General features: G+C 53.6%; 1 protein-coding gene across 2 annotated transcripts in view; it reads left to right on the forward strand.

Moving 5' to 3' along the window:
* The window catches only part of PLXNB1 (plexin B1), a 363,371-nt gene that overhangs the window by 144,714 nt on the left and 190,657 nt on the right, over positions 1–28,000 (forward strand). For both annotated transcript variants that reach the window (XM_069206118.1, XM_069206119.1), the window contains exon 3: positions 25,422–26,565. In XM_069206118.1, the coding sequence (XP_069062219.1) occupies positions 25,423–26,565 (1,143 nt within the window). In that variant the 5' untranslated portion in view covers position 25,422. The remainder of the gene's footprint in view (positions 1–25,421; positions 26,566–28,000) is intronic.

The raw sequence follows: 28,000 nt of genomic DNA on the forward strand, positions 1-28,000 counted from the left end.
TTTCTTGCAAATCATGGATATTCATTGACCTCACAGGTTGGGGCCCATTCGCTGTAGGGGCTAGCGTTATGCCCCTCCACCTCACTACAAGCCTCCCCAAGTGTTCAGTTCGAAGGTGGTATGCTAGGTAAGGGCACCTCTCTTCACCCACTAGCTCCTAGAAGCCTGCCTGCCTCAGGGGGGGAGACTCACCGGTTTATCTGCTGCCTACAGATGCAGCCTTACACATGCCAGTGCATACCCCCCCCCCTTTTCATCCAATCTGAAAGCGCCATGAAGAGCCAACCAAACGTGAGCACTGTACATAGCCCCTTAGCAGAAAAACAACTATATATAAAAGCAGTGCTTAATTTGTAAAAAGGTAAAGCCCAGGGACCTTCTCAGGAGGCCACTCAAGTTTGCACCACCCATTGCCAGCTATGCCGATGCCAGAAGCGACACAACTGCTACAAATGTGACCCTTCGGGCTCTTCCAGGTCACTTGGAGCTATAAGAATAGCTTGGGTGGCAGGTATCATTTATTTGTAGGTGGAGCCTAGGCCGCGAGCATCCTCGACATGCTGTAATCTACTTCTGTGGGCTTTCACCACGCCCATCACTTTCATTAGTTCCTTGGCCTACCTTTCAAAATTCCCTTGATTTCGTAGGTAAATGCTTTACGTTTGTCCCGCCTTGAGGCTGCTTGGTTACCTCCTTGGAGACTGACTCCGTTACATGGATTATTGCACGATCGGCCATATACCTTAGCTTGGGCGCACTACTTTTTTCTTTTGCCTCTCCAGCTTCACGATCCATGACCGTATGTTGTTTCTTCCTCCTCCTTGTTTTTGGGCGTGCCGCTGTTTATTTGTAGTCTCTGCGCCCAAATGCTGCAAGCTGGAGGGGTGTTCTTTTTTATTTAGTTTTTTTGAAGTTTCTTATAGCGCAAACTCGATCGGAGGAGCGCTTTACATGAGTACCACTTACGTAGTGAAGTTTCATTTAGCGCAAACAGAGGAGCGCTTTACATGAGTAGTGGCGCATTTTAAACACAAAAAACACGGAAATCCTCAACGCAGCTTTCCCAACGCAGCAGGAGAGGTGAAACTACAACATTCACTGCACTCAGGAAACTCGCCCCACAATGCTTTGAGGGCCGTTCTTTTATAAATCATTTTGGCTCATAACTCTGCCTGTGGTGGTCCTACAACAATAGGACCACCAACAAACCGTTCAGCACGATGCACTCTTTCTGTCGAGGGCATCTCTGGGCCTCCATACTAGGTTTGGAGGACCCCAAAATAGTAACCTCTCCCACCATTCAGTGACTTTTCAAACTCTCATGACTGGAACTTTTGTTTTACAGCCGAGAGTAGTTTGTGTTTAAGGGCCTTGTTTGTAATATTATTGAGTAGGCCTGCTAGGCCTGAAAATGTGTAATGCACTATGCTTTCTAGGGGTTACAAATATGGTTAAACTGAATTTCTTTCTGGCATTCTCTTTTCATGTGTTTATACCTTTCAGGGGCTGACTATATGGTTAAATGACTATGTTTCTTCCAAATTATATTTTTATAGTGGTGCCTTCTAAGGGCTGTTCTGAGCATTACAGACAAGATACTACAATATTTGCTGCACTCGGAAACTCCACCTATAATGCTTTGTGGGGCATTCATTTTACAAAATATTTTTGCCCATAACTTACCGCATGATGGTCCTAGGACAAAGGGACCACCATAAAAACAGTCAGCATGACTTGCTCTTTCTGTCTAGGTCATCTCTTAAAATGATAATATAATTAAATATAATAAATAATGGCAATATTTTCAATTTTTGCTGCAGATAGAGGAAAAGGGTAAATGGAAGTGCTTTAGTTATATGAAAGGCCACTGGAATTATGTGGCAGAGAGGACCAAATTATGTGGCAAGTAAGGTCCAGTTATGCATTTACATCACCAATAGCTCTAACTCAAGCAAATGTGAGACCTATTGCATTGCAATGGCTTGTTAATGTATATTGAAGTACTGAACACTTGTTGGGCTCATCTCAAAATCAAACAGACAGCACCACCATGTGGTGGAATGTCCTTATAGCCAGTGTTGAGCCTTAAGTGCCAAGCCCCAGAAACCACCGGCGCACATTAAGCACTGCATACAATAGGGCTTTAGTTTGAAAGGGGGGTACCTGGAGCTCTCAGTAACAAATAGGTGATCTGGGAGTGTTTGACATCAGCAGGGATCTGAGACCGCCTTCGTGCGGTGAAATCCTTTCATACATCTCAGAGCTTTTTTAACTTGTTTTGTTGTTTTCATGCTTTCTATAATCATTATTTATAATATGACTGTGGTTATTAATATTATGATTATTACATAATCATTATTAGCATTATTGTTTTTATTATCATTATGAATATTGTTACTGTTATCATCATAACGTTATTATTAATGTTAATATTATTATTATTATTGTCAATAGTAATGGTGTTACTATTATTAATGTGGTTATTATTTTTATTATTAATCTTAATATGAATGTTGTTACTGTTATTATTATTAATATTGTCAATGTTGTTACTACTATTATTATTAATGTTAATATTCTTATTAATATTTTTATTAATGTTGTTACTGTTATTATTACTCTTATTATTAATGATGTTACTGTTATTATTGTTGCCCTCGTGGTTGTTCTTATCATTATGGCGTGCCCTCTGATTGGCTACTGTGAGCTTACGGTCTGCAGGAAGTCTCACCACAGGGCGAGCCATCGTGCAGCCCTGCACGCTCACCAGAAGAACGCTGCCTCTGTTGCCTAGCCCCGCCCTGTTCCAGCAGGATGGAAGAGGTACAGCCTGCCCAGCTGGCCGCCTCCACCTGGGCGGGAGTACAGCCCGCCCCCAGTGGTCAGGCAGCAGGGTGGGGTGGGTTCATTCTGTTCATAGTGACTGAGGTGTCAATCCCTCCCTATTGGTTTCAAATCTGAAACTCCTCCCCTTCAGGTGATTTCTTCCGTGCCTTTGCCCTAGAGTATACCACTTACTCAGCATGCCTTGGGAGAGTTGGCATCTCCAGTCGTGTCAGAGCTTACCCTGTTAATGCCGGGGTCAGTGAAAAGCGCCCTCTTGGTGCCACACCTTCCGCACACCACAGAACTCGACATTTGGTACCAGGCAGCTTCAATGAAGCTCGCTCTGTGAATTCCTGGACCCGTCACACACCTCACTGCTCACACACTTGGTGCCAGGGGGCAGTGAAGCTGACCCTATGGTGACCTAGAACCTTCACACACCTCACTGCTCACACACTTGGTGCCAGGGGGCAGTGAAGCTGACCCTATGGTGACCTAGAACCTTCACACACCTCACTGCTCACACACTTGGTGCCAGGGGGCAGTGAAGCTGACCCTGTGGTGATCTAGAACCTTCACACATCTCACTGCTCACAAACTGGGTGCCCTGAGACACTGAAGCTGGGCCTGTGATGGCATTGGCCCTTCATATATAGCTCACTGTTCACACATTGATGCCAGGGTACAGTGAAGCTGACCCTATGGTGACCTAGAACCTTCACACACCTCACTGCTCACACACTTGGTGCCAGGGGGCAGTGAAGCTGACCCTGTGGTGATCTAGAACCTTCACACACCTCACTGCTCACAAACTGGGTGCCCTGAGACACTGAAGCTGGGCCTGTGATGGCATTGGCCCTTCATATATAGCTCACTGCTCACACATTGATGCCAGGGTACAGTGAAGGTGCTTGGAACCTTGCTCAGTCGCTGGCTGGCACTTCCTGAAAGCACAGACCAGCTCTGGCGGTGTGCCCAGGGTTGGATTGCCAAAAGTGTTTTTAAATTAGAAGCTTTGTAGAGATCTGCTGGGCTGCAGACACCGAACAGGACACATTTTCCATTCATGGTCCCAGCCAGGCGGACAGCAGGAGCTCGACACTCCCCTGCAGATGAATGGCCTCTGGCTGGCGCAATCTGTCTTTATCTCTGCATTGCCCATTTCTGCCTGTGCCACCTCTCTGCTCCTGGCAGCACAAACCATGATGCCAGGCAATCCAGTGCACCCATATCTGCCCTGGATGGCAGACATGCCCACTGGCCCAACTTCACTACTCCTGATGCCCTGCTGACGTGTCCCTGTCTCTGCTCCACAATACTAGCATACATGAGCATCCCTTCTCTGGCCTGTGCACCCCACAATATAAGTGTAACTTGGAAGATTCATCTCCTGTCTCATATTGTGAGCCTTTTACTCCTGACCCCCCCAGTCTCATACTGTGATATCTTTACTCCTGAACCCCTAGTCTCATGATGTGACCCCTTTACTTCTGATCCCCCTCTAGTTTCATACTGTGACCCTTTTACTCCGGAACCCCTCTGGTCTCATGCTGTGACCCCTGTACTCCTGAACCCCTCTAGTCTCACATTGTGACCCCTTTACTCCCAACCCCCCTCTAGTCTCATACTGTGACCCCTTTACTCCTGAACCCATCTAGTTTCACATTGTGACCCCTTTACTTCTGAACCCCCCAGTCTCATATTGTGACCCCTTTACTCCTGACCCCCTCTAGTCTCATATTTTGACCCCTTTAACTCCAGACCCCCCAGTCTCATATTGTGACCCCTTTACTCGTGAACACCCTGTAGTCTCATACTATGACCCCTTTACTCTTGAACTCATCTAGTTTCACATGTGACCCCTTTACTCCTGAACCCCCTCTAGTCTCATACTGTGACCCCTTTACTCCTAAACCCCTCTAGTCTCACATTGTGACCCCTTTACTCCTGACCCTCCTCTAGTCTCACATTGTGTCCCCTTTACTCCTGATCCCCCCTAGTCTCATACTGTGATCCCTTTACTCCTGAAACCCCTCTAGTCTCGTACTTTGACCCCTTTACTCATGAACCCCTCTAGTCTCATACTGTGACCCCTTTACTCCTCAACCCCCTCTAGTCTCATATTGCGACCCCTTTTACTCCTGACCCCCTCTTGTCTCATATTTTGACCCCTTTACTCATGAACCCCCCTCTAGTCTCGTTGTGACCCCTTTACTCCTGAACCCCCTCCTGTCTGATACTGTGGACCCCTTTACTCCTAACTCCCTCTAGTCTCATTGTGACCCCTTTACGTCTGAACCCCCCAGTCTCATATTGTGACCCGTCTCTCCTGACCCCTTCTTGTCTCATATTTTGACCCCTTTAACTCCAGAACCCTCCCCCCAGGTCTCTTATTGTGACCCCTCTCTCCTGACCTCTCCTTTCCAGTCCACTCTTGTCAGCTCTGACTTTGCCACAGCTCTGGTTTCGCACTCTGAACCCATTAATAGAACACTTCTCCCTGCCATCTATTGAAGATCCTGCCCCAAACAACACACAATGCCATCACCATAGCAAGAACAGGTAGGGGACAGGAGGGCCCCTCACACTACCCTTTGACTCAGCTATATTAGCAAACCACTTAGTTGCTAAGGGTGCCAAGGTAGGAGAAGTGCAAAATCTGAAGGAAAACATTCAGAATGGTTTGCCTGTAATGCCAGTTGCTATCGACTAGTACAGAGCTGCCCCGACACTCACCAGGTTTAAAAAGTACTCAACCAAAGCAAACCAGTGCAGACAATGCCAATAGGTCTATCCGTGGTAAACTGGTATAAAGGGTATTTTTTTAGTGCACATCATTACGTCTTGATCCCACTCGCACAAGCCCACTTCCTAATAACATATAGCTGACGCTACTATAATTACAGTACTGGTATCCACTTCTTTAACTGGAGTTAACTCCCTAGTGGTCCCAGGTGATGGGTCAGGGGTGGGTGGAGTCCTTGTGACCATGCACCCTTGATGCCGGAGAGTAGATGAACCATCTGGTCCCCAGTCAATGACAAACCCGAGCACAAGGCTGACCTAGAACAGGAGAGAGGTCGAGATGTTGGGATTTTTGCAAGATCTGAGCGTCCGTGCACAATACAAACCATGTTGTGTCAGACACAAGGACTTAGCTGCAGATCTGAAGCAAAGTTGCAGGGTTCTAGGTGGTCTGGATCCATTGAGGCCCTGGAGCTAAAAGAAGATGCCTGAGGTCAGTGAATCTGGATCCACGTATGCACAGAGCTGAAGGAAGAGGACTGAGGTCAATGAACATAGATCCATGTATGCTACAGAGGTGAAGGAAGGTTCCTGAGGTCAATGAATCTGGATCCATGTATGCAAAGAGCTAAAGGAAGGTTCCTGAGGTCAATGAATCTGGATCCATGTATGCAACAGAGGTGAAGGAAGGTGCCTGAGGTCAATGAACATGGATCCATGTCTGCACAGAGCTGAAGGAAGGTGCCTGAGGTCAATGAATCTGGGTCCATGTATGCAAAGAGCTGAAGGAAGGTGCCTGAGGTCAATGAATCTGGATCCATGTATGCTACAGAGGTGAAGGAAGGTGTCTGAGGTCAATGAACATAGATCCATGTATGCTACAGAGCTGAAGGAAGGTTCCTGAGGTCAATTAATCTGGATCCATGTATGCAAATAGCTGAAGGAAGGTTCCTGAGGACAATGAATATGTATCCCTGTATGCAAAGAGCTGAAGGAAGGTGCCTGGGGTCAATGAATCTGGATCCATGTATGCTACAGAGGTGAAGGAAGGTTCCTGAGGTCAGTGAATCTGGATCCATGTATGCAAAGAGCTGAAGGAAGGTTCCTGAGGTCAGTGAATATGGATCCATGTAAGCTACAGAGCTGAAGGAAGGTTCCTGAGGTCAATTAATCTGGATCCATGTATGCAAAGAACTGAAGGAAGGTTCCTGAGGTCAATGAATCTGGATCCATGTATGCTACAGAGGTGAAGGAAGGTTCCTGAGGTCAATGAATCTGGATCCCTGTATGCTACAGAGGTGAAGGAAGCTTCCTGAGGTCAATGAATCTGGATCCATGTATGCAAAGAGCTGAAGGAAGGTTCCTGAGGTCAATGAACATAGATCCATGTATGCTACAGAGGTGAAGGAAGGTGCCTGAGGTCAATGAACATAGATCCATGTATGCTACAGAGGTGAAGGAAGGTTCCTGAGGTCAATGAATCTGGATCCATGTATGCTACAGAGGTGAAGGAAGGTTCCTGAGGTCAATGAATCTGGATCCATGTATGCTACAGAGGTGAAGGAAGGTTCCTGAGGTCAATGAATCTGGATCCGTGACTGCACAGAGTTGAAGGAAGGTGCTTGAGGTCACAGAGTCTGGATCCATTGAGGTCATGAACATGAAGGAAGGCGCTTGAGGTCAGAAGTCATGGGGTCATCACTGTGACGCAGCTGATGTATGGTGCCTGGGGTTTTCGGAGCACCAGATCCAGCAAGTCATGGTACTAAAGCAGACTTCCTGAGGTTAAAGAGCCCCCCAGTCTAGAATCCTTACAATGAAGGAAGAGATGGGAGTCTTGACCATTAGTGGGTATTGTAAATACTTTGGCAGGGCAATGGGGAAAAGGACACGGGACGGAGAAGCAGCTTTCTGAACGTAAGCACGCTGGAAATGTCTAAGAGAGTGAATAGTGGTGGACAGCTCAGCCCAGCCCTGGTACAAGAATCTGACCATGCTTCTCGTTCCCCTCGTCCTCCTGCCCACAGGTCAGGAAGACACCACACTAGACAAGGAAGCTGTAGAAAGCAAACTCCATGCTACATCTCCTCCAGCCCTGAACCATGAGTCCAGGCGGGAAGGGAATAATTTCTACAGGGGTCTGTCTGGATCCCACTGTGACGCACCCCTCGGAGACCACCCATGATGCACTGAAGCTCAGTCCGATATGTTGGAATAATGCACAGCATGTGAATCCAGAAAATCCTTCAAGCTGCAAAAGGTAGGAAAACATTTCGTGTTGTTGTTGGGCCTCGCGTGGATTGAGGTAATTCTCCGTATGTAGCATTCCATCCAATTAGTTTCACCGCCTCCAACTTATTCAGGATTCTCCGGCATGTAGCCTGTCGTTCTTCGGTCCCAGCCATCTGCAGAAACTAAACTGCCCACCCCTTCCAGCTGGCGGTCAGCTTTCAGGCGCCACAAAGCGCTTTGATGCCCTAGTTCTCAGCTGACAAGCGCTTTCCTCTCTATCAGCTGCCCGCACACCAGTTGCTCATCTGCCTTTCTGCTTGACCATTCCTAAATACTAGCGAACTCGCTGTGGGGCCATCCCTGCGGGCCAGACTGGATTCAGCATACTCGCTGTGGGGCCATCCCTCAGGGCCGGACTGGATCCAGTATGTTTGCTGTGGGGTCATCCCTGAGGGCTGGACTGGATCCAGTGTACTCGCTGTGGGGCCATCACTCAGGGCCATCACTCAGGGCCGGATTGGATCCAGTGTACTCAGTGTGGAGCCATCCCTCAGGGCAAGACTGGATCCAATGTACTCGCTGTGGGGCCATCGCTAAGGGCCGGACTGGATCCAATATGTTTGCTGTGGGGTCATCCCTGAGGACCAGACTGGATTCAGTGTACTCGCTGTGGAGTCATCACTCAAGGCCACATTGGATCCAGTGTACTCAGTGTGGGGCCATCCCTCAGGGCCGCCTGGATCCAATATGTTTCCTGTGGGGCCATCCCTCAGGGCCGGACTGGATCCAAGTTACTCAATTTGTGGCCATCCCTTAGTGCCAGACTGGATCCAACATACTCTCTGTGGGGCCATCCCTCAGGGCCATACTGGATCCAATGTACTCGCTGTGGGGCCATCCCTCAGGGCCGGACTGGATCCAATGTACTCGCTCTGGGGCCATCCCTCAGGGCCAGACTGGATCCAATGTACTCTCTGTGGGGCCATCTCTCAGGGCCAGACTGGATCCAACGCACTCGCTGTGGGGCCATCCCTCAGGCCAGACTGGATCCAATGTACTCTCTGTGGGGCCATCCCTCAGGGCCGGACTGGATCCAGTGTACTCGCTGTGGGGCCATCCCCCAGAGTCATACTGGATCCAATGTACTCTGTATGGGGCCATTCCTCAGGGCCGGACTGGATCCAATGTACTCGCTGTGGGGCCATCCCTCAGGGCCAGACTGGATCCAATGTACTCTCTGGGGGGCCATCTCTCAGGGCCATACTGGATCCAATGTACTTGCTGTGGGGCCATCCCTCAGGGCCGGACTGGATCCAATGTACTCGCTGTGGGGCCATCCCTCAGGGCCAAACTGGATCCAATGCACTCTCTGTGGGGCCATCCCTCAGGGCTGGACTGGATCCAATGTACTCGCTGTGGGGCCATCCCTCAGTCATACTGGATCCAATGTACTCTGTATGGGGCCATTCCTCAGGGCCAAACTGGATCCAACGTACTCGCTGTGGGGCCATCCCTCAGGGCCGGACTGGATCCAATGTACTCGCTGTGGGGCCATCCTTCAGGGCCAGACTGGATCCAATGTACTCTCTGTGGGGCCATCCCTCAGGGCCGGACTGGATCCAATGTACTCGCTGTGGGGCCATCCCTCAGAGTCATACTGGATCAAATGTACTCTGTATGGGGCCATTCCTCAGGGCCAAACTGGATCCAACGCACTCGCTGTGGGGCCATCCCTCAGGGCCGGACTGGATCCAATGTACTCGCTGTAGGGCCATCCCTCAGGGCCAGACTGGATCCAATGTACTCTCTGTGGGGCCATCTCTCAGGGCCATACTGGATCCAATGTACTCGCTGTGGGGCCATCCCTCAGGGCCGGACTGGATCCAATGTACTCGCTGTGGGGCCATCCCTCAGGGCCAGACTGGACCCAATGTACTCTCTGTGGGGCCATTCCTCAGGGCCAAACTGGATCCAACGTACTCGCTGTGGGGCCATCCTTCAGGGCCAAACTGGATCCAACGTACTCGCTGTGGGGCCATCCCTCAGAGCCAGACTGGATCCAATGTACTCTGTATGGGGCCATTCCTGAGGGCCAAACTGGATCCAACGTACTCGCTGTGGGGCCATCCCACAGGGCGGGACTGGATCCAACATACTTGCTTTGGGGCCATCCCTCAGGGCAGGACTGGATACAACGTACTCGCTGTGGGGCCATCCCTCAGGGCCGGACTGGATACAGTGTGCTTGCTTTGGGGTCATCCCTCAGGGCCGGACTGGATACAGTGTGCTTGCTTTGGGGTCATCCCTCGGAGCCGGACTGGCCTAGCGGGCAGGGAGGCTGAAAGGGTGGGGTACGGTTTTCTAGTGCTGGGGGCCGGTTTTGCAGCGATGCTGCAATATCGGTCCCCAGGAACAAAAGCAGCAGTGCTTCCCACTTGCACCCCTCCGACCCGACACCTTCCTGGTGAGCACCGATGGGCATCAGATGCCAGACCTAGCTGTGCCCTGTCTGAGTGGCAGCCGCTCACAGTGGGCCTGGGCTCTTCGCACCTCTGACCCCCCCGTGTGAGTGAAGGTCTCCTTCCAGATGTCAGGTACCAGTCCACAGCTGTGTGGGTGCTGTTCAGTCCCTCCCCTGCTCCTCAGCCTGTGCAGATTTGAGCCCCAGCAGCTGGCACCAGGCCTTGGCTGGCACCAAGCCTCGTCTGGCACCAGGCCACACAACACGCGAAGGAATAATTATGGGAAATCTCTGTGTAGGGCAGATTATCTCTTCCCGGGCTGGGCCTCACCTGAGACTTCTGCTCTAAGTACTGCCTGGTGCTGAGGGCTGCAGGGACATGTGCCGAGCATCTTCGAACCAGTGGAAGGGGCACACCCAGCTAAGAGCTTGGCCATGCTCCAGACACCTCGTGGGAGCACGAGCCCACCCAGTGCCTGTGTTAGTTGTTGTCTGGGTAACACCTGGGTGGGTAACCAGGGCTCTGGGTGAATAGTTCAAAGCCCCAGTGTGGGTAACATGGGCTCTGGGTGAGCAGTGTTAAAAAAAAAAAAAACTGTAAACTTTGCACTTGTATAGCGCACTACTCACCCGTTAGGGTCTCAAGGCGCTGTACGCATACCGCTGTGGTACCCCTCCTGGCTTTGCCCTGTGAGGCACCCACTCCTGGACAGTTCCAGTGTGAAGCCAGGTATCCAAGTGCTGTCAGCGCCATTGTGGAGATTAAGCAAGCTATTGCCCAGAGTTACAGAGTGGGACCCATTAATTAGATCAGGCACCTAGGCGAGAATTATCTGGTCCAAGGGAATTGAGCCCAAGACCCGCCGAGGTGGGAATTGAACCCTGGTCCCGGGCCAGATCTCTGCATCAGGGTCTGCCGCTCTAACCATTGTGCCACACTTCTCCGTGTAAAGCCCCAGGGTGGGGTAACAAGGGCTCTGTGTGAGCAGTGCAAAGCCCCGGGGTGGGAAACAAGGGCTCTTGGTGAGCAGTGCAAAGCCCCCGGGTGGGAATCAACTGCTGTAGGTGAGCAGTGTAAACCCTTGGGTGGGTACCAAGGGCTCTGGGTGAGCAGTGTAACCCCCAGGGTGGGTAACATGGGCTCTGGGTGAGCACTGCAAAGCCCCAGGGTGGATAGCCAGGACTCTTGGTGAGCAGTGCGAAGCCCCGGGTTGGTAGCCAGGGCCCTCGGTGAGCAGTCCAAGCCCCTGGGTGGGTAACCAGGGCCCTGGGTGAGCAGTACAAAGCCCCCTGTGGGTAACAAGGAGTCTGAGTGAGCAGTGAAAAGCCCCAGGGTGGGTACCAAGGGTTCTGGGTGAATAGTACAAAGCCCCATGGTGAGGAGGACAGGGCCCCAGGCTGAGCAGGACAGGGTGAGCCAGACATGGCCCCAGGGCGAGCAGGACAGGGTGAGCAGGACAGGGCATCAGTGTGAGGACAGGGAGAGCAGGACAGGGTGAGCAGGACAGGGCCCCAAGGTGAGCAGGACAGGGCCCCAAGGTGAGCAGGACAGGGCCCCAGGGTGAGCAGAACAGGGCATCAGTGTGAGGACAGGGCGAGCAGGACAGGGCGAGCAGGACAGGGCCCCAGGGCGAGCAGGACAGGGCCCCAGGGTGAGCAGGACAGGGCCCCAGGGTGAGAAGGACAGGGCCCCAGGGTGAGAAGGACAGGGCCCCAGGGTGAGAAGGACAGGGCCCCAGGGTGAGAAGGACAGGGCCCCAGGGTGAGCAGGACAGGGCCCCAGGGTGAGCAGGACAGGGCCCCAGGGTGAGCAGGACAGGGCCCCAGGGTGAGAAGGACAGGGCCCCAGGGTGAGAAGGACAGGGCGCCAGGGTGAGCAGGACAGGTTGCCAGGGTGAGCAGGACAGGGCGCCAGGGTGAGCAGGACAGGGCCCCAGGGTGAGCAGGACAGGGCATCAGTGTGAGGACAGGGTGAGCAGGACAGGGCCCCAGGCTGAGCAGAACAGGGCGCCAGGGTGAGCAGGACAGGGCCCCAGCGTAAGCAGGACAGGGCGCCAGGGTGAGCAGGACAGGGCCCCAGGGTGAGCAGGACAGGGTCCCAGGGTGAGCAGGACAGGGCCCCAGGTTGAGCAGGACAGTGCCCCAGGGTGAGCAGGACAGTGCCCCAGGGTGAGCAGGACAGTGCCCCAGGGTGAGCAGGACAGGGCCCCAGGGTGAGCAGGACAGGGCATCAGTGTGAAGACAGGGTGAGCAGGAGAGGGCCCCAGGCTGAGCAGAACAGGGTGAGCCGGACAGGGCGCCAGGGTGAGCAGGACAGGGTCCCAGGGTGAGCAGGACAGGGTCCCAGGGTGAGCAGGACAGTGCCCCAGGGTGAGCAGGACAGGGCCCCAGGGTGAGCAGGACAGGGCCACAGGGTGAGCAGGACAGGGCATCAGTGTGAGGACAGGGTGAGCAGGACAGGGCCCCAGGCTGAGCAGAACAGGGTGCCAGGGTGAGCAGGACAGGGCGAGCAGGACAGGGCCCCAGGGTGAGCAGGACAGGGCGCCAGGGTGAGCCGGACAGGGCGCCAGGGTGAGCAGGACAGGGCGCCAGGGTGAGCAGGACAGGGCGCCAGGGTGAGCAGGACAGTGCCCCAGGGTGAGCAGGACAGTGCCCCAGGGTGAGCAGGACAGTGCCCCAGGGTGAGCAGAACAGGGCCCCAGGCTGAGCAGAACAGGGTGCCAGGGTGAGCAGGACAGGGCGAGCAGGGTGAGCAGGACAGGGCCCCAGGGTGAGCAGGACAGGGCCCCAGGGTGAGCAGGACAGGGCGCCAGGGTGAGCCGGACAGGGCGCCAGGGTGAGCCGGACAGGGCGCCAGGTTGAGCAGGACAGGGCCCCAGGGTGAGCAGGACAGGGCCCCAGGGTGAGCAGGACAGGGCATCAGTGTGAGGACAGGGTGAGCAGGACAGGGCCCCAGGCTGAGCAGAACAGGGTGAGCCGGACAGGGCCCCAGGCTGAGCAGGACAGGGCCCCAGGCTGAGCAGGACAGGGCGCCAGGGTGAGCAGGACAGGGCGCCCGGGTCAGCAGGACAGGGCGCCCGGGTGAGCAGGACAGGGCCCCAGGGTGAGCAGGACAGGGCCCCAGGGTGAGCAGGACAGGGCATCAGTGTGAGGACAGGGTGAGCAGGACAGGGCCCCAGGCTGAGCAGGACAGGGCCCCAGGCTGAGCAGGACAGGGCCCCAGTGTGAGCAGGACAGGGCCCCAGTGTGAGCAGGACAGGGCCCAAGGGCGAGCAGGACAGGGCCCCAGGGTGAGCAGGACAGGGCGAGCAGGACAGGGCCCCAGGGCGAACAGGACAGGGCCCCAGGGCGAGCAGGACAGGACGCCAGGGCGAGCAGGACAGGACGCCAGGGCGAGCAGGACAGGACGCCAGGGCGAGCAGGACAGGACGCCAGGGCGAGCAGGACAGGCGCCAGGGCGAGCAGGACAGTGCCCCAGGGCGAGCAGGACAGTGCCCCAGGGTGAGCAGGACAGTGCCCCAGGGTGAGCAGGGTGAGCAGGACAGTGCCCCAGAGTAAGCAGGACAGGGTCCGAGGGTGAGCAGGACAGGACTCCAGGGTGAGCCGGACTGGGTGAGCAGGACAGGACCCCAGAGTGAGCAGGACAGGGTGAGCCGGACAGGGCGCCAGGGTGAGCCGGACCGGGTGAGCATGCGAGGGCCCCATGGTGAGCAGGTCAGGGCCCCGGGGCAAGCAGGACCGGGCCCCAGGGCGAGCAGGACAGGACGCCAGGGTGAGCGGGGCAGGGCCCCAAGCTGAGCAGGACAGGGCCCCAGGGTGAGCAGGACAGGGCCCCAGGTAAGCAAGATAGGGCAATAGTGGGAGCATGACAAGACTCCAGGGTGAGCAGGACAGGACCCCAGAGTGAGCAGGACAGGGTGAGCCGGACTGGGTGAGCAGGACAGGGCGCCAGGGTGAGCAGGACAGGGCGCCAGGGTGAGCAGGACAGGGCGCCAGGGTGAGCAGGACAGGGCCCAGGGTGAGCAGGACAGGACAGGGTAAGCAGGACACGCCCCTGGGTGACCAGGACAGGGTGAGCAGGACAGGCCCCTGGGTGACCAGGTCAGGACAGGGTAAGCAGGACAGGCCCCAGGGAGTCCAGGCTTAAGCCCCAAGAGTATGAAAGGACACTAAGCCACCAAGTTTAGGCATCAAGCATCAGCAGGGAAGGACTGTGTACCCTTCACACCTGAGGGTGGCTAGTTGTTATCCATTGTGTGATGGCATTGTGAGGCCGCGTGAGATCTAATGCCACTCGAGATTGATGGACAGGTTACAAGCTGATGCCCCAGGGCATCTTATCCCTGCAGCAGGGGCATCTATCAGGCCCTCGTCCATGATCCAATGGTCGCAAAACTCAGGTAGGCCTGAGTCCTTCCATGTGTGGCAGACTCCATTGGTTCATGAGTCTCAAATTTGGATAATGTCTTTGCATAGGCGGTTCTCTGAATGCCTGTCAGCTGTGACGGGGTGAGTACAGAAGATGGCGAGGGATACCTGCATGCACTTATATGGGGAGCTCCCAGGATCCCCCTTAAGACACCGTTCCCTGCTTGAGTGGGATCCAGAGAGAAGGTAAAGTAGTTGTTCTGAGCTCTCAAAGTCAACACCTTCTAAGGGTGGTCCTGGGTGCCTCCTGCAGGAGAGGACTTGTTCTGCTAGTCATTCCTACATTCTGTTCCAGAGGTGGGTATCTGAGAGTGGATGTGCTCCTGGGTGTGGTCCTCAGCAGAAGTGGGGTGCTGGCTGCATCTGCGCTGCCTTCTGAAGGAAGGAGTCACTGGCTCCCAGGCCCAGCTCTCCGGTGCTGTTGCTTCGCTCTTGCTCCTGTCTTCTCCTTGCTTTTTCAGCGCCTTGAAACCCTCACGGGTGATTTGCTGCACTTTATAAATCCTTGATTGGTTGATTGGCTGTAGCCACAAGTCAGAGGAAGCTTCAAGGCTGGGGCATTTGGCCTCAAAGGAAGTATCAAGGCACGGGACCTGATCCAGGTGAGGACATCTACCTGGTAGCAAACATGACTTGCACTTGGCAAGACCCTCACGAGTCAAGCACTACAGAAAGAGACAGTGTGCTCTGTGCCCAGAGGTAGGAGAGCAAGAAGAAATCACAAAATGTCAATTCATGGTGATCTGCAAGGGACTTAAGTGGGACAGGGTGGTTATCCAGGTGTGGCTGCTCTGAGACAGTAGGGTCTTCAAAAGAGTCTGCTATGTTGGATCCCCATCAAAGGATGTGACTGAGTGGGTGAGTGAGCCGCGCCCCTCGGCTACAGATCGTCCAGAGAGAGAGATGACGGGCAAGCTTGGCATGGCATGGGCCACAGTACCTGGCACTCACAATCCACACTGCCATAAACCACATCGGAGGCATCAGACTAACCCTTCCCCTCTAAATGATGCTCTCGTATCGCTGAGCTATAAACTATTTCAACACTGAACAAGGAAAAATAATGTGAGAAACATCCATGCACGTGCCACGTGGCCTTGTGAGTCAGCAGAACCGTAGGCAGAATGCTCCAACGTAAACCGTTTCTGAAACTAGCCCGGCTCATCCCTTTCCCACCTCCCTCACCCACAGGGTTTCATTTGTACATGTCAGTGTGTTGAAACATGTACAAGAGCTTCAAAGTGGTGAGATGCTCCTGATCCTCTTCAGACCCACTTCAGGGCAGGGGCTTGTGCCAGGCTGCAGGGTGAGATGCTCCTGACCCTCTTCAGACCCACTTCAGGGCAGTGGCGGGTGCCAGGCTGCAGGGTGAGATGCCGCTGCCCTCTTCAGAAACACTTCAGGACAGTGGCTGGTGCCAGGCAGCAGGGTGAGATGCTCCTGCCCTCTTCAGACGCATTTGAGGGCAGTGGCTGGTGCCAGGCTGCAGGGTGAGATGCTCCTGCCCTCTTCAGACACACTTGAGGGCAGTGGCAGGTGCCAGGCTGCAGCGTGAGATGCTCCTGGCCCTCTTCAGAAACACTTCAGGGCAGTGGCGGGTGCCAGGCTGCAGGGTGAGATGCTCCTGCCCTCTTCAGAAACACTTCAGGCAGTGGCGGGTGCCAGGCTGCAGGGTGAGATGCTCCTGCCCTCTTCAGAAATACTTCAGGGCAGTGGCAGGTGCCAGCCTGCAGGGTGAGATGCTCCTGACCCTCTTCAGAAACACTTCAGGCAGTGGCGGGTGCCAGACTGCAGGGTGAGATGCTCCTGCCCGCTTCAGAAGCAATTCAGGCAGTGGAGGGTGCCAGGCTGCAGGGTGAGATGCTCCTGCCCTCTTCAGAAACACTTCAGGGCAGTGGCAGGTGCCAGACTGCAGGGTGAGATGCTCCTGACCCTCTTCAGAAACACTTCAGGGCATTGGCGGGTGCCAGACTGCAGGGTGAGATGCTCCTGACCCTCTTCAGAAACACTTCAGGGCAGTGGCGGGTGCCAGGCTCCAGGGTGAGATGCTCCTGCCCTCTTCAGACAAACTTGAGGGCAGTGGCAGGTGCCAGGCTGCAGCGTGAGATGCTCCGGGCCCTCTTCAGAAACACTTCAGGGCAGTGGCGGGTGCCAGGCTGCAGGGTGAGATGCTCCTGCCCTCTTCAGACACACTTGAGGGCAGTGGCAGGTGCCAGGCTGCAGCGTGAGATGCTCCTGGCCCTCTTCAGAAACACTTCAGGGCAGTGGCGGGTGCCAGGCTGCAGGGTGAGATGCTCCTGCCCTCTTCAGAAACACTTCAGGGCAGTGGCAGGTGCCAGACTGCAGGGTGAGATGCTCCTGACCCTCTTCAGAAACACTTCAGGGCAGTGGCAGGTGCCAGCCTGCAGGGTGAGATGCTCCTGACCCTCTTCAGAAACACTTCAGGCAGTGGTGGGTGCCAGACTGCAGGGTGAGATGCTCCTGCCCGCTTCAGAAGCACTTCAGGGAGTGGAGGATGCCAGGCTGCAGGGTGAGATGCTCCTGACCCTCATCTGTCAGAGTTCAGGGCAGTGGCGGGTGCCAGACTGCAGGTTGAGATGCTCCTGCCCGCTTCGGAAGCACTTCAGGACAGTGGCGGGTGCCAGGCTGCAGGGTGAGATGCTCCTGCCCTCTTCAGACACACTTCAGGACAGTGGCGGTGCCAGACTTCAGGGTGAGATGCTCCTGCCCGCTTCAGAAGCACTTCAGGCAGTGGAGGGTGCCAGGCTGAGATGCTCCTGACCCTCTTCTGTCAGAGTTCAGGGCAGTGGCGGGTGCCAGACTGCAGGGTGAGATGCTCCTGCCCGCTTCAGAAGCACTTCAGGGCAGTGGCGGGTGCCAGGCTGCATCGTGAGATGCTCCTGATCCTCATCAGACACACTTCAGGGCAGTGGCGGGTGCCAGGCTGCAGGGTGAGATGCTCCTGCCCTCTTCAGACCCACTTCAGGGCAGTGGCGGGTGCCAGGCTGCAGGGTGAGATGCTCCTGCCCTCTTCAGAAGCACTTCAGGACAGTGGAGGGTGCCAGGCTGCAGGGTGAGATGCTCCTGCCCTCTTCAGAAGCACTTCAGGACAGTGGCGGGTGCCAGGCTGCAGTGTGAGATGCTCCTGCCCTCTTCAGAAGCACTTCAGGACAGTGGCGGGTGCCAGGCTGCAGGGTGAGATGCTCCTGACCCTCTCATGCTTTCATTCTGCCTCCCTGGTACCATGGTGGAGAGAAGGCCTTTAGCTTTATGGACAGTGCTCTCTACACGGATCAAGAAGGACAGTTTTAGTGTTGGGCATGACTCTGAGATGTCCTGCCCAGGACCACAGAGCTGATCCAACATTTTGGTTTCAAATTTCAACCTCATTGTCCAGGAGTGTAAAAACCCTGCAGCTGGGAGTTCCCACCTGCCCATACATGAATAGTGAGGATTTCTCGGAGGATCCAGGTGTCTTGTCTGTCCTGTGGCCTGACATCACTTTTGAAGCCCTTATACATAAGACTAGGGGATGTCGGAAGGAGCAGGCTCTGTCCAACGTCCAGTAATTGTGAAAGTGTGTGCGAGGGGCTTGGCGCAAGCTCCTCCTCTCTCACCAGGAAGGCTGCCTCCTCCCCAGGCATGAGCCAGGCCCTGGGACCATCCACCAGCCCACCCCCCATGCACAGAGCAGAGCATGTGTATTGGCACTGCTGGCTGAAGGGTGGGGCAACGACCAGTAGGGCTCAAATTTAGGAACAACACTTTGCCATGGAAGGCCACCTGGTGGCCTGCTGAACTCGTCCCTTCCCCCACCCTGACAGACCACCCCCGCAACCTCAGCATCATCTTGGACAGCAAGCCATCTATGCAGAAACATGTAAACACAATCTTGACTGCCTGGTCCCACAACCTACGCATGCTCCGTAAGATTTTCAGGTGTGTCCTAGTCCCGAAGAGATGCCAGTTCAAGATGCTGACCAGCCTACATCAACAAACAAATGACCTTCCACCAACTGACCAGACACCCGCGATCTGCCTCCCTCTACCTCCCTCTACCTCACAGACACCCATCGATCCAACAGCAGAGGGCGCTCCTTCTCTCACCTGGGGGCCAAAGCCTGGAATGCCCTTCCCCTGCACCTCAGGAACGCCCAAGACATGGCTGTTCCAATGAACACAGCACCCTGAAGAAGCTAGCAACTCCAGCGCCTTGAGCCCCTCACAGATGATTTGCTGTGCTTTATAAATCCTGATAGATTGATTGATTGACAGAGGAGCCCCACTCCCTCCAAACCTGGTCTGTCAGAGGATGAAAGCCAGCAGTGACCGGGCCGCCATGTTTGGTTCTCTGCTGGATGGCAGCCTGTTGCCAGGCGCTATAAGAAATAAATCACCTGTTAATTCATTGGTCCTGTTGGTCGCGTGTGTTCCAATGAACAGGTTAACCAAGAGATTTAATTCTTTCCTACATAATTCTTTTAAGCGGCTTCTAGAACAATCTAGAGCTCAAACCGCGGGCAGGTCAAGGATAGGGAGTTCTCGAAGGCGCCTCTGCGCAGTTCAAAGGTCAAACATGGACTGATGGAAGGCGCTGGACTGCAGCTTAAACCGCAGAGGCCACAGGGTGCATTTAAGTGTTTATTTGGCAGTTTCCCGTGAATCGAACAGCGTGGATCAGCCACACAAAAGCACGTCCTGCACTTCCCTCGTGTGTTTCAAGAGTGTGGTTGTGCCTGTCCCAGCCCTTGGCACAGTTGTGCCAGGTCCAGGCACCTCCAGTGCCAGGCCTGGGCAGAGTGCCAGGAAGGTACAGCTTCGCCTGAAGGTGGGTTTGTGCCACATTCCGGGCCGGCTTTGGGGCAGTTCAACTGGTGCGGCCGCGCTGGGCGCTGACCGGGAGGGGGCGCTGTGTTGAGCCATAACTTAGCATTTGGCAGTACCTGCTTCAGAGGTTCTTGTGCATCCAGCTTTCAGGCAGCAATAAAAATGTCAAGGTAACTCATGTGATTAATGGTCCAGGTACAGAGAAAGTGATGGGAGTTTTGTCCAGTGGCAGTTTTGGCGCCATAAAGTAGCGCAGAGGGTCATGTGCCTGCTGCAAAGTACAGATCTGTATTTTATGTGGATAGCTGAGTGCATTAGCAAAGACAACCTTTACCAGCACTTTAATGCAAATGAGCAGCATGTGAGCGAGGGGCTCTGGAGAGATGTGGGGCACTTTTGCCGGGTGGTAGTGTGGGGAATCCGCGGAGGAGGTAATGAGAGGGATGTGGGGACCAAAAAGCGCCCTGGCCACAGCGTGTGTGTAGCACGGGGTTTCCGCTGAGCTCCTGGGTGTGGGGACACCTTGTTTAAAGTCCTGTGCCTTCCTGTCACCCCCACTCTGCCTTAGACGATTAATACACCATTATAACAGATTTTTTTACCACTATATGTGTACTCTTTAGGTTTCGTTGTATTGCTAACGTAGTGTTTTTTTAAGAGCATTTCGGTACTTTCAGTTGTGTACAATGTCTTTTAAGGACGGTTATACGTTTAACGCGTCACCCTGTTATTAAAGGGGGTGGGGGGGGGTGAGGGGAGGAGTTAGAATCAATCACAACCTGGCACTGCATTGTGTACACACCGTGCATCCACTCAGAAGATTAATTAGTTCGTAATGCTGTGAATGGCATGTTGAACTATTATTGCTAAGCAGCATTTTTGACGAAAACAGGGACGTAACTTACAACACGTTTTGCAAATCGAAAGTGTCATCAAAACGCTTCTGGATTCAGTCAAGTAAAGAATTTTGAAACATTTGTAACAACGATGTTTCTGAGCTTGAATAAACAACTCCGCCGGTGCACTTTCAGCCGTGCTGCTGTGCACAAGGACAGAGGCAGAGCTAGAAGTCACATGTGTGCTGCTGTGCACAAGGTAAAAGGCAGAGCTAGAAGTCACATATGTGCTGCTGTGCACAAGGACAGAGGCAGAGCTAGAAGTCACTGCTGTGCTGCTGTGCACAAGGTCAGAGGACAGGTCAAAGGCAGAGCTAGAAGTCACAGCTATGCTGTTGTGTACAAGAGCAAAGGCAGAGCTAGAAGTCACGGCTGTGCTGCTGCGTACAAGGTCAAAGGCAGAGCTAGAAGTCATGGCTGTGCTGCTGTGCACAAGGTCAATGGCAGAGCTAGAAGTCACGGCTGTGCTGCTGTGTACAAGGTCAAAGGCAGAGCTCGAAGTTACAGCTGTGCTGCTGTGCACAAGGTCAAAGGCGGAGCTACAAGTCACAGCCTTGCACAAAGACGAAGGCACAGCTGAAGTCACAGCTGTGCTGCTGTGCACACGGTCAAAGGACAGGTCAAAGACAGAGCTAGAAGTCACGACTGTGCTACTGTGAAGTCATGGCTGTGTTGCGGTGTACAAGGACAAAGGCAGAGCTAGAAGTCACAGCTATGTTGCGGTGTACAAAGGCAGAGGTAGAAGTCACCGCTGTGCTGCTGTGCATAAAGTCAAAGGCAGAGCTAGAAGTCACAGCTGTGCTGCTGTGCACAAGGACAGAGGCGGAGGGTAGAAGTCACAGCTGTGCTGCTGTGTACAAGGACAAAGGCAGAGCTAGAAGTCACAGCTGTGCTGTTGTGCAGCAAGGACAAAGGTAGAGGTAGAAGTCATAGCTGTGCTGCTGTGCACAAGGACAAAGGTAGAGGTAGAAGTCACAGCTGTGGTGCCATGTACAAGGACAAAGGCAGAGCTAGAAGTCACGGCTGTGTTGCGGTGTACAAGGACAAATGTAGAGCTAGAAGTCACCGCTGTGCTGCTGTGCACAAGGGCAAAGGCAGAGCTAGAAGTCACATGTGTGCTGCTGTGCACAAGGTAAAAGGCAGAGCTAGAAGTCACATCTGTGCTGCTGTGCACAAGGTAAAAGGCAGAGCTAGAAGTCACATCTGTGCTGCTGTGCACAAGGGCAGAGACAGAGCTAGAAGTCACTGCTGTGCTGCTGTGCACAAGGTCAAAGGACAGGTCAAAGGCAGAGCTAGAAGTCACAGCTGTGCTGCTGTGCACAAGGACAAAGGTAGAGGAAGAAGTCACAGCTGTGCTGCCGTGTACAAGGACAAAGGCAGAGCTAGAAGTCATGGCTGTGCTGCTGTGAACAAGGACAAAGGCAGAGCTAGAAGTCATGCTTGTGCTGCTGTGCACAAGGACAAAGGCAGAGCTAGAAGTCACAGCCGTGGTGCCGTGCACCAGGACAAAGGCAGAGCTTGAAGTCACAGCTGTGCTGCTGTGCACAAGGACAAAGGCAGAGCTAGAAGTCACGGCTGTGCTGCTGTGCACAAGGACAAAGGCAGAGCTAGAAGTCACAGCCGTGCTGCTGTGCACACAGGACAAAGGCAGAGCTGGAAGTCACAGCTATGTTGCGGTGTACAAGTACAAAGGCAGAGGTAGAAGTCACTGCTGTGCTGCTGTGCATAAAGTCAAAGGCAGAGCTAGAAGTCACAGCTGTGCTGCTGTGCACAAGGACAGAGGCGGAGGGTAGAAGTCACAGCTGTGCTGCTGTGTACAAGGACAAAGGCAGAGCTAGAAGTCACAGCTGTGCTGTTGTGCAGCAAGGACAAAGGTAGAGGTAGAAGTCATAGCTGTGCTGCTGTGCACAAGGACAAGGTAGAGGTAGAAGTCACAGCTGTGCTGCCGTGTACAAGGACAAAGGCAGAGCTGGAAGTCACGGCTGTGTTGCGGTGTACAAGGACAAATGTAGAGCTAGAAGTCACCGCTGTGCTGCTGTGCACAAGGGCAAAGGCAGAGCTAGAAGTCACATGTGTGCTGCTGTGCACAAGGTAAAAGGCAGAGCTAGAAGTCACATCTGTGCTGCTGTGCACAAGGGCAGAGACAGAGCTAGAAGTCACTGCTGTGCTGCTGTGCACAAGGTCAAAGGACAGGTCAAAGGCAGAGCTAGAAGTCACAGCTGTGCTGCTGTGCACAAGGACAAAGGTAGAGGAAGAAGTCACAGCTGTGCTGCCGTGTTCAAGGACAAAGGCAGAGCTAGAAGTCATGGCTGTGCTGCTGTGAACAAGGACAAAGGCAGAGCTAGAAGTCATGCTTGTGCTGCTGTGCACAAGGACAAAGACAGAGGTAGAAGTCACAGCTGTGGTGCCGTGCACCAGGACAAAGGCAGAGCTTGAAGTCACAGCTGTGCTGCTGTGCACAAGGACAAAGGCAGAGCTAGAAGTCACGGCTGTGCTGCTGTGCACAAGGGCAAAGGCAGAGCTAGAAGTCACAGCCGTGCTGCTGTGCACACAGGACAAAGGCAGAGCTGGAAGTCACGGCTGTGCTGCTGTGCACAAGGACAAAGGCAGAGCTAGAAGTCATGGTTGTGCTGCCGTGTACAAGGACAAAGGCAGAGCTAGAAGTCACGGCTGTGTTGCGGTGTACAAGGACAAATGCAGAGCTAGAAGTCACCGCTGTGCTGCTGTGCACAAGGGCATAGGCAGAGCTAGAAGGCACATGTGTGCTGCTGTGCACAAGGTAAAAGGCAGAGCTAGAAGTCACATCTGTGCTGCTGTGCACAAGGGCAGAGGTAGAAGTTGCTGCTGTGCACAAGGACAGAGGCAGAGCTAGAAGTCACGGCTGTGCTGCTGTGCATAAGGGCAAAGGCAGAGCTAGAAGTCACATGTGCTGCTGTGCACAAGGTAAAAGGCAGAGCTAGAAGTCACATCTGTGCTGCTGTGCACAAGAACAAAGGCAGAGCTTGAAGTCACGGCTATGCTGCTGTGCACAAGGACAAAGGCAGAGCTAGAAGCCACTGCTGTGCTGCTGTGCACAAGGACAAAGGCAGAGCTAGAAGTCACGGCTGTGCTGCTCTGCACAAGAACAAAGGCACTGCTAGAAGACACAAGCAATCACAGATTGCCACTCTTTCTGGGGTGCTGAGGTGAAGCAGGGGAACACGTGCTGTGGTTTATAACAGGACATGCATAAAAGGGCAGACTCTGGCTCAGAGGTCATAGTCTGTTGTCTCTGTCTAGGAGTATCTCAATGAAGTCTGTTGCAGGTTGCCCCGTGTGCGCATGCTCCGTCTCTTGTGCTCTCTGATACATCTCCTACACCCTTGTAGAGTGCTCGTAGAGTAAAACATGCTGTTGAGTGTTTGAACCGCAAAATAAATGCTGGCAATTCTGTGCACAGCTCAACAAGTAAAAGCACTGATGTACTGCCCCCGGGCACATCTCAGATGCAGATGTTGAGTGGTATGTGCAGTGCACGCGGAGGGTAAATGTGCAGTGCACGCGGAGGGTAAGTGTGCACAACGACGGACTGTGAACGGGTCATTGTCCCTTTCCAACATGATGTAAATAGATTCCGTGCATCACTTCGTTAGAGCCACATGTGTGTTTGACACTTTGGGGTGGGTCCCGCCGGTCCCGCAGGCGCCACCACTACCTTGGTAACAAGGATTACGCAGGCTCTGCCCCCCCAATGCACCTGGTGGGCTGGCCCTGAACCCCCAGGGAATGTGGGACACAAAGAGAACAGCTGACAAGCGTGGAGCTTTTCTGTTTGGGCTGAGAGAAACAGAGAAACATAACCACACAATTTCTTGCACAGGAAGACACCCCGAGGAACCCAAGGAGGGGTGAGGCGAGTTAGTTACCAAAGGTTTTATGCAGATTGGGGAGCCCCGATGCCCACAAACTGGCCACTTCAGTGGCTAAAGGCGTGTGCACAGTGCTCGAAACAGCTTCCAGTGAAGGCTCAGTGGCTGCCTGTGAACCACGAGGCCCTGTGCCAGGCAATTCCAAGCTACATTTGTGAAACATGAGTGCTATTGCTTGGAGTGTGTGTCTTTGGGTGTCTGGTGTCTATGTGTGTGCATGCATCTCTGCTTGCCTGTGTGCGCGTCGGTGTATGTCTTTGTGTGCCTGTATGTGTCTGTGGGTGTGCATGTGCTTGCCTGTGTGTGCGTCGGTGTATGTCTTTGTGTGCCTGTATGTGTGTGTGAGTGTGCATGTGCTTGCCTGTGTGTGCGTCGGTGTATGTCTTTGTGTGCCTGTATGTGTGTGCATGTGTGCTTGCTTATCTGTGTTTGCGTCTGTGTGTGTCTTTGTATGCCTGTATGTATGTGTGTGTGGGTGTGCATGTGCTTGCCTGTGTGCGCGTCTTTGTATGCCTATATCTGTGTGTATGTGCGTGTGTGTGCTTGCCTGTGTGTGCGTCTGTGTGTCTTTGTATGCCTGTATCTGTGTGTGTGTGTGTGCATGCATGTGCTTCCCTGTGTGTGCGTCTGTGTGTCTTTGTATGCCTGTATCTGTGTGTGCATGCATGTGCTTGCCTGTGTGTGCGTCTGTGTGTCTTTGTATGCCTGTACCTGTGTGTGCATGTGCTTGCCTGTGTGTACGTCTGTGTATGTCTTTGTGTGCCTGTATGTGTGTGCATGTGTGCTTCCGTGTGTGTGTGTGCGCGTCTGTGTGTGTTTTTGTGTGCCTGTATCTGTGCGTGAGGGAAGAATGGCACCTAGTGAGCCACCAGCTGTCTCACTCATCCATGCCCTCTCACCCTCCCTCCTACCAGGACATGTCCGTTTGTAGGGGGGCGGGGGGGCTGCTGTTCTGTGGTCTAGTAGTGTCTATCTGTATTTTAATTGGATCCACAGGGGTGTGTGATTGTTTTCCTGTTGCTGACTGGGCAGTTGCTGAGACCCTGCTGCCCTACCCTGTGCTCAGCCGGAAGTAACCCCCTCTTTCTTCCTTCACAGAATGTTCACCATGGATCCAGAGACCCTGCTGCTTCCGGTGCTCTGCGTCCTGGGGATCCTCCTCCCCGGAGCGCTGCCCTACGCCACCTTCTCCTACAACGATACACACTTCAACCACCTGACCGTGGACCCCGACACGGGCACCCTCTATCTTGGGGCCACCAACTTCCTGTTCCAGCTGACACCAGACTTGATGGTGCAGAACGCAGTCCAGACTGGCCCCGTCCTGGACAGCAAAGACTGCCTCCCCCCGGTGTCCAGCGAGGAGTGCCCTCAAGCCCGGGCCACCGACAACTTCAACAAGTTACTGCTGGTCAGCCCCCTGCAAGGGCAGCTGGTAGTGTGTGGTAGTGTCCACCAAGGGATCTGTGAGAAGAGAAGCCTGAAGTCCATCAACAACGTCCTCTTCCGGCCGCAGAGGCCTGTGGACACCCAGTACGTGGCTGCCAATGACCCCAATGTGAGTACCGTTGGGTTGGTGGGACGCTCTCGAGATGGCGCGCCTCTGCTGTTTGTGGGGAGAGGGTACACCAGCAAAGGGGCAGGTGGGATCCCGCCAATCACCACGCGGAATCTGGATGTGCCAGAGGGGGACGTCCAGGCGGCGGAGTCCCACTCCATCTTCTCCTACGAGGACACCGCCAAGTTGGCCGTGGTGGGCCGCCTCTCGGAGTACAACCACCACTTCATCAAGTCCTTCACACACAGGTCTAGCGTATACTTCTTGTTCTACCGACGCGATCTCAAGTCGCAGTCGCGTGAGTACAAGACCTACATCTCCCGTATCTGCCCCGACGATTCGCACTACTACTCATACGTGGAGCTGCCCCTGAGCTGCAGAGGGAAGGGCAGGTCCTACAACTTGTTGCAGGCAGCTTACGTGGCCCAACCAGGTACCAAGGTGAGGAGAGGTGTGAGGACCACGCACGGTGACGTTCTGTTTGGGGTGTTTGCGGCATGGCAGGCCGCCTCGGGAAGGTTGAGTGAGCAGTCCGCTCTCTGCATGTTCAGGATGGAGGAGATTGATGCTCTGATCAACCAGACCAGAGACGTCTGTTACACCAAGGATGGTCGATCAGAAGATGGGCTGGAGGTGGCCTACATAGAGTACGACGTGAAGTCCATCTGCGTGCAGCTGCCCTCGGTAAGTGGCTTTTTCTGTCTGATATATCTGCATTGGTCCTGTTTTTGGTTAATACGAGTAAATTCGCATCTTACATTGCTTCCTTACAACCAACAAGGCATGGAAAGATCAGATTCTCTTTTGCTGTTCTGTGCGAGATGAACATGGTTTAGGAGAGGTTTGCCCTCAGGACTCCTGTCCACAGAAACCCTCAGCAGTGTTTCTTTGCCCTGAGGTTATCATTGAAGAACTGAAAACACCTGAAGGCCCACCTCTTCATGGACACTGTGTAAACCCTTTCACCATCATCATCCACACCCCTCTGTCCATCGAGCCCTGAACGCGCTGAGCAGTCGAATGCCAAGATGAGCGCGGTTCAGAAGTAACCGATAAGGTAATACCTTCGTAGGGAGGTTTCATTTGGATTCCTGGGAAAAGAAAACTTTGATGTGTGTCTTTTGCCTGAGGTTGCAGCCTCACACCTCCTTTGCCTTATGAACGCTGCTATGCCTGAGTATTAAGAGTTGTTGATATTGTAATTGTCTGAGTAATAAGAGTGATTCATACTGTCAATAGCTGAGCATTAACAGTGGTTCACGGTGTCAATGACTGAGCATTGCCAGTAATTCATAGTGTGAATGACTGAGCATTGATAGTGGCTCATAGCATCAGTGGCACCGAATTATCAGGGACTCAGTTTTATCAATGGCACACGTTTATTGATGTCAATTGTAGAGTAGTAACAGTGGTTCACAGTGTCAATGGCTGAGCATTAACAGCGGTTCATAGTGTCAATGGCTGAGCCTTAACAGTGGTTCATAGTGTTAATGGCTGAGCATTAACAGTGGTTCATAGTGTCAATGGTGGAGTATTAACAGAGCTTCATATCATCAATGGCTGAGCCTTAACATTGGTTCATAGTGTCAATGGCTGAGCATTAACAGTGGCTCATAGTGTCAATTCCTGAGCATTAACCATGCTTCATAGTATCAATGGCTGAGCCTTAACAGTGGCTCGTAGTGTCAATGGCTGAGCAGTAACAGTGGCTCGTAGTAATACGGCTGAGCATTAACAGTGGTTCATAGTGTCAATGGCTGAGCCTTAACAGTGGCTCGTATTGTCAGTGGCTGAGCATTAACAGTGGTTCATAGCATCAATGGCTGAGAGTTGTCCGGGGCTGAGCATTATCAGTGGCACAGGTGTATCGGTGTCAATGGTAGAGTAATAACAGTGTTTCATAGTGTTAATGACTGAGCATTAACTGTGGTTCGTAGTGTCAATGGCTGAACATTACCTGTGGTTCATAGCGCCAGTAGCTGAGCATTAAAATATGTTCATAGTGTCAAACACTCAGTATTAATAGTTGTTCATAGTGTCATCACAGAGTATTACCAGTAGTATTTAGTATCTGTGGCTGAGCATTACCAGTGGTTCATAGTGTCAAAGGCTGAGCATT

Source organism: Pleurodeles waltl, chromosome 9 (assembly GCF_031143425.1).
Source record: "Pleurodeles waltl isolate 20211129_DDA chromosome 9, aPleWal1.hap1.20221129, whole genome shotgun sequence".
NCBI lineage: Eukaryota > Metazoa > Chordata > Amphibia > Caudata > Salamandridae > Pleurodeles > Pleurodeles waltl.